General features: G+C 37.1%; 1 protein-coding gene across 2 annotated transcripts; it reads right to left on the bottom strand.

Annotated features, from left to right (window-relative positions):
* Nucleotides 1-1,699: 1,699 nt before the first annotated feature.
* On the bottom strand, nucleotides 1,700-5,904 carry commd8 (COMM domain containing 8). 2 transcript variants are annotated; one of them, XM_026224141.1, is made up of 6 exons: nucleotides 5,760-5,876; nucleotides 3,887-3,988; nucleotides 3,628-3,783; nucleotides 3,379-3,531; nucleotides 3,091-3,246; nucleotides 1,700-2,065 (listed from the first exon to the last, which is right to left on the bottom strand). In XM_026224141.1, exons 1-6 carry the CDS (start codon nucleotides 5,802-5,804, stop codon nucleotides 2,045-2,047), a joined length of 633 nt encoding a protein of 210 aa, XP_026079926.1. In that variant the 5' UTR covers nucleotides 5,805-5,876; the 3' UTR covers nucleotides 1,700-2,044. The 2 variants fall into 2 exon arrangements, with proteins under 2 accessions (XP_026079926.1, XP_026079927.1); XM_026224142.1 differs by lacking the exon at nucleotides 3,887-3,988 and having other exon boundaries at nucleotides 5,760-5,904.
* Between the last annotated feature and the right edge of the window lie 267 nt (nucleotides 5,905-6,171).

The following is a 6,171-nucleotide window of genomic DNA, read 5'->3' as shown; positions in this document are numbered from 1 at the left end:
CCTTACATCAGCATGACGACACATGATGACAAGCAGGATATGAGTTTCAAGTCCTCACAGTATGTAAATGTGTACATTAAAACATATCAGGTATTGAAAGATAATTGATGTCATTATGTTTTTCTCTACTTTTTCTTATAAAGCAACAAATCCATGCAGGATTTCATTCATTGCAGCAGTTGAATTTTATACTGTAAAGCCCAAAATATAAAATCCAGATTCATTAGCAAGAGGTTAAAAGACAAAAATGGTTTTAGGAAAGTGATGTATTATTTCCTATTGTTCAGTATTTGAATCCGCATTCCTAACATTATTGCAATCAAAATGTAGCTATGATTTTAGATATGGACATTATTTTAGGGATGTAGTTATAACTATTTATCTAGGAAGTGACTTCACAGTATTTAACTTTCACATTTGCATTTAGCTTTAAACTGCTATTCACTGTGAGTTATATATTATCCAAGCTCACCAAAATGGCTAAAAGGTCTTAAAAACAAATTAGATTCTTCTTCTTTATGGCCGAACTTGTGCCTTTTAAGAAAAAACAAACAACAAAAAACGTATTTTACAGGGTTTAACATACAACAGCAGAGTAGAAATATTCTGAATGGATTTCCACTTTTCTATAGAACAAATATTCCTTAAGGGTGCCACACATAATTAAAAATAAAGGTACTTTCAAGGGCTTTTCCAGTGCCCTGCATTAATATTCCGTATAATATTAGAAATACATAAAATGCATTTGGCATGTAAATAAATTGCTTGCATTGCTACACTCTTTTTGTTTCAGTGACAATCTGACTGGGACATGAGCTGCTCAGTTTATTGTCCAGGAGTGAATTAACTTTACAAAATTCTCCATTAATGCTTATCAAAGTCTGGCAATGTGTAAACAAAGCATATTCACACGCTCCAGCCATAATCAGCATGAATACACAAACATGTTCACATAAAAGTGAAGTTATATTTAACTTTCAATAGGCCAGCCGTAATTTATACATGGTGTTATGGCTTGAGATACCTAGAACAACAACAACAAAAAAAAGGCTAAAGTATTTTTAAAAACAGTATCCTATTAACTGTGTATGATTTCTGTAATTGCACTCATGCTATCTGCCAGTGCACTTCTGTGCAGATGTGGAGTGTGTTGAAGGAGAATTTACTGTTACTGAATGAGACAGGATGTTTGTATCTATGTATTTAAGCCTAGAACCGCAACAACAGTTGTTCTTAATGATACTTTATTTTAAATCATAGACATTTTGAATGAATTCAAATAAAATATCTCACCAAGCATAGTGTGAAGAGTTGATTTTTGTACCCGATTGCTTTTTTGTTGCATTACCACATGGCATTGATGTTATTGTGAGCTGGGAAGTCTAATAATCAATGACAGACTCTGAATTAACTGAGGAATGAATAGAAAAGGGTTAATTGTTCTCATAATACAATCACCCTGTGCTCTTTAGGGAATGGACCTATTAAAATGATCTGACAGTAATGAAGACAAAATTCCGTTCATACAAGTTACTTGATTTAATCCACTTTAACATGTGCACACCAAACCCATTAATCAGGATTACAAGTGGTGTCACATGATCGCGCCAAAAAGTCTGGGGGTTTCTGCCTTTTTTCTCTCTGTTAATCATAATATTGACTTGCATTAGCTAAAAAGAAACCACTCGACACTCAAGTGTTGATGTTTAATGTTTTTAGTTACTTTATTTAGAAAGGCAACCTTTTGGGGTGTGACATTAAAATGCATTTGCATTTCATGGAGAATTGAAAGCAAGATCTGTGGCAGGCATTTAGTGCAAAATATACCCTGCCACCATTACTTCAAGTCAACTATGGTCCATACTGATGGAGCTTGAACAATAATATTCAGTCCTTAATGAACCCCTAAGAAGAAACACCGACAGGTTTTCGGTTTGGTCCATAAGGTTTGTTTGCCCACATGCAGGCACTGTCTCATAATACAGACCTAAGAAATCCTCTGTATGAAAGTATGATGCCACAGAACCATCTTTCGCTGGTATCGTCATTTCAACTGCAACACAACCTAAAATAGGACACATAATGACATGAGAGTTGAGTTTAGGTTCCACTATTGTCTATTTACAGGTCATTACCTTTCAACATTTTACCTGATAAAAATTCATCTTCAGTCCTTAAAGGGTTAATTCACCCAAAAATGAAAATGTCATTATGTCATTAATGACTCACCCTCATGACGTTCCAAACCCGTAAGACCTCCGTTCATCTTCGGAACACAGTTTAAGATATTTTAGATTTAGTCCAAGAGCTTTCTGTCCGTAGCTATTGAAAATCTATGAACGGTCTACTGTCCATGTCCGGAAAGGTAATAAAAACATCATAAAAGTAGTCCATGTGACATCAGAGGGTCAGTTAGAACTTGTTGAAGCATTGAAAATACATTTTGGTCCAAAAATTACGACTTTATTCAGCATTGTCCTCTCTTCCGGGTCTGATGTGAGCACGTTCACGACACTGCTGACATGTTATCTTTGTTATTGGGCGCACCAGAAAACATGTCGGCAGCGTCACTGCAGTGTTGTTAACGCTCTCACAACATCATTAATGACATAATTTTTTGGGGTGAATTAACCCTTTAACATCTTGTGAAGCAAAAAGCTGAGCACGAATTCTGAGTATGGGTCACCATATTTGGCTGTATGTCACATCACTTTCACTTTTGATTTGTGCATATTTCTCTCCTGATTCAGAATTTTTCACTAATGAAAGCAATAATTTGGTTAGAGGACTCTATCAAAAGCAATGATTTGAAGATAAAAATGGCTTAGTTATGGATTAGTTGATTACAAACTGATTTTCACAAATGGAAGATTAGAGATATTTTATGGATTATTTGTGATTATTTATCAGCTGTTTGAACTCTTGTTCAAAGGGCACCCATCCACTGCCAAGGATCTACTGGTGAGCAAATGATGTAATGCTAAATTTCTCCAAAGCTGTTCTGATTAACAAAAAAACTCATCTCCACCATGGATGGCCTGAGGGTGAGTAAATATTAATTTATGGGTGAACTATTCCTGGAAACATTACCTTATTAGCAGCCTCTAGTGCACTGATGAGAGACTGCAGCTCCTCTTTGTTCATTTCTATGTTCACTGTTCTCTGAATTCCATTCTCCTTCAGGTCCAGACTGAGATTTAACAAAGGAGTGTTTAAAGCTGATAGCTTGTCACTGGATAATGCCAGCTAGAGTGAGACAGAAGGAAAGGGAAGAGGAAGTAAGAAAGCGATAGATGATCTTATCACTGTGATTAATGCATGTGTGTATGTATATATATATATATGTGTGTGTGTGTGTGTGTGTGTGTTTTGGTGCACCTTTAACTGCCAGTTGAAGTCTTGAAGCTGTGTGCTTGAGATGCCATTGGTTCTGTCCACCAAAGCATGTCTGATCTCATCAGACCTGGAGCGCACACACTGGAGAACAGCCTCAGCATGTGCCTTGTCCAAATCACTCAGCAGCTCCTGGATCTTCAGACGTGTGTTCAAAATAATCAGTTAGTCATGTTTAGTCAACCACTAAATCTGCTTGAACACAGACATGCCTGGTCAGATTCGTCTACTTGCCTCTTGATCTGAACAGCCCCTTCCTACAGCAAAGCGGATAAAAGAAGAGAGAGTGTTCATTAACTCCACCCATTCTTTCAGACTCCACCGTTCACCGTAATCTGTTCGCCTTGGATCACTTCGGCCGCACACCCCATCCACCACCCTGTGTATGAGCTAACAATACAAAATAGAGTTGAAGTATTTGAAATGGTAATCCATACTTGGAATTTGTCCTCCTATCCAAGTGCTCACACACAGAAGTGAGAAGTGAACACACCTGGAGCAGTGGGCAAACTTTTGCTGTGGCATGCAGGAGCCTCAAGAGCACCTCAGTTGTGGGTAATAATGACGGTGGAAGAGAGTGCTGTTCATTCACCTGCTTTAAAGGGGGGGTGAAATGCTATTTCATTCATACTGAGTTTTTTACACTTTTAAAGAGTTGGATTCCCATGCTAAACATGGACAAAGTTTCAAAAATTAAGTTGTACGTTTGAAGGAGCATTTCTGTTCCAAAAGTACTCCTTCCGGTTTGTCACAAGTTTCGGAAAGTTTTTTTCGAGTATGGCTCTGTGTGAGGTTAGATGGAGCGGAATTTCCTTATATGGGTCCTCAGGGCACGTCTGCCGGAAGAGCGCGCGCTCCCGTATAGCAGAGCACTGAGAGCATTCACTGATCAGAGCAAGAGCGTTGCGAAATGTCACAAAAGAAGTGTATTTTGGTTGCCAGGGCAAGACAATCCTGCACAGATTACCAAAAAAAAAAAAAAAAACAGCATTAAGGGACCAGTGGATGGAGTTTATTTTTACAGAGCATCAACGGAGTTGTGCAAGTGTTTGTGTTTGTTCCCTGCATTTCGAAGATGCTTGTTTTACAAACAAGGCCCAGTTTGACGACGGATGTGTGTATCGTTTATTTCTTAAGGATGATGCAATCCCAAGGAAAAAGGGTCACGATCGTGTGTTGGAACCGCAGGCGGTGAGTAAAACTGCTTCAAATATCTCTGCCTTCTTGTTAGTGCGTCCCCTCCCATGCCGGAGACCCGGGTTCAAGCCCCGCTCGGAGCGAGTTGTTGCTGCTGCTGCTCTCGTTCAGTTTCAGCCTCTGGATCTGATTCTGGATCATAAATAATCGGCTGAATCTGACTGTTAGCCATGGTTTGTTTTGGATGTTTTTTTTCCTCACGGTAATGTCACAGCTTCCAAACGCTTTCAACGCAAAAGCCTACTGGCGCTCATGATTCTTTAGCTCCGCCCACACGTCACGGTCGTGTTTTTCCGGGAAAAATCGGTACAGACTATCTTTCTATTATGAATATAATAAAACTAAAGACTTTTTGGAATTATGAAGGATGCAGTACTACTCTATAGGTACTCAAGATTAACAGGATATTGAGTGAAAATGAGCATTTCACCCCCCTTTAAATTATAGTTGTGTGTTCACTACTTACTGCTGTCTGTGTGTGCATGCGCACTTAGAAGGGTGAAATGCAGAGCACAAATTCTGACTATGGGTTACCATATTTGGCTACAAGTCAGGCCACTTTCAGTGTTGTACAGTGTGATGACTTTTGCCCATTTTTGATTTGTATTGTCAAATAATTTATTAAATCATATACCGTTACTACTAACTGTATCGTATCTCATAAATATTGAAATTCTAATGCCAAGTTTATATAATATATAATAGTGTATATAATATTAATTTCTAGTTCTACGGTAAATAAACAGTTAAAAACAATAAATACGGACACAATGTTTATTGCTTGATATGGCCAATGCATATTTCAAAACTATATATTTTTAATTAACGTAGGTCTGCTTTAAACATTCCAATAATATTTTACAGATTAAACGCAATTTTAAACGACATTTATCTTTTTTTGTGTACAATTATGACTTCAAATTGGTTTAGGTATATAATAATCCACAAGTCAGAAATGAACTACACATCTTAATGACAGTATCCGGTTTAAATTTAAATGTGTTTTTCACCAATTAAACGGTTTAAAATAAATAATTTCATGAGTAAAACGCAGTATTATTACGAGCAGCATGGCTGTCCTCAAACTGACGTGAGAACAGAATGACTGCATCTATTTGTGCATATTATTTGTTAAATAGTATTATGTATAGGACACTTCTGTTACTTACTTTAGGACATTCTTCAGATGGTAGTTTTTCGAGAAATTTTATCATAATGCTGTCAGTCGTCTTCCTCAGCGTCAATGATGTCAGCTGATCGAGCGTCACGTGACTTAATCTTCAGGAAGTCGGCTGCACACTGTTGGGATCATTTGAAATAAGATACGTATCTATGGTTTGGATTTATTTATGAACAAATTTACAGGTTAATTACATGTACGTGTTACAGTCGAACTATTTCAATGTTGTCACATTTACACATAGACAGTAAAAGAAATTTACACATTTACACAATGCATTTACACAACTTAAAAAACACACACCCGGAAGTAGTTGTTCATACAATTTCAAAATAAAAGTTTAAAATGTCAAATAAACAGTAAATTAATTCAACAGTAAAAGATTTTAAATTAGATCAAGA

Source organism: Carassius auratus, chromosome 38 (assembly GCF_003368295.1).
Source record: "Carassius auratus strain Wakin chromosome 38, ASM336829v1, whole genome shotgun sequence".
NCBI lineage: Eukaryota > Metazoa > Chordata > Actinopteri > Cypriniformes > Cyprinidae > Carassius > Carassius auratus.
Note: the sequence above shows the minus strand (reverse complement) of the source record. Positions and strands in the feature narration are given on the sequence as shown.

Coding starts and splice junctions, on each gene's coding strand:
- commd8 (XM_026224141.1), bottom strand. CDS start 5,804: ATGATAAAATTTCTCGAAAAACTACCATCTGAAGAATGTCCTAAA. Junction 3,784..3,886: donor AAGTTTGCCCACTGCTCCAG/GTGTGTTCACTT, acceptor TTGTATTGTTAG/CTCATACACAGGGTGGTGGA. Junction 3,247..3,378: donor ACTTCAACTGGCAGTTAAAG/GTGCACCAAAAC, acceptor GTCTCACTCTAG/CTGGCATTATCCAGTGACAA.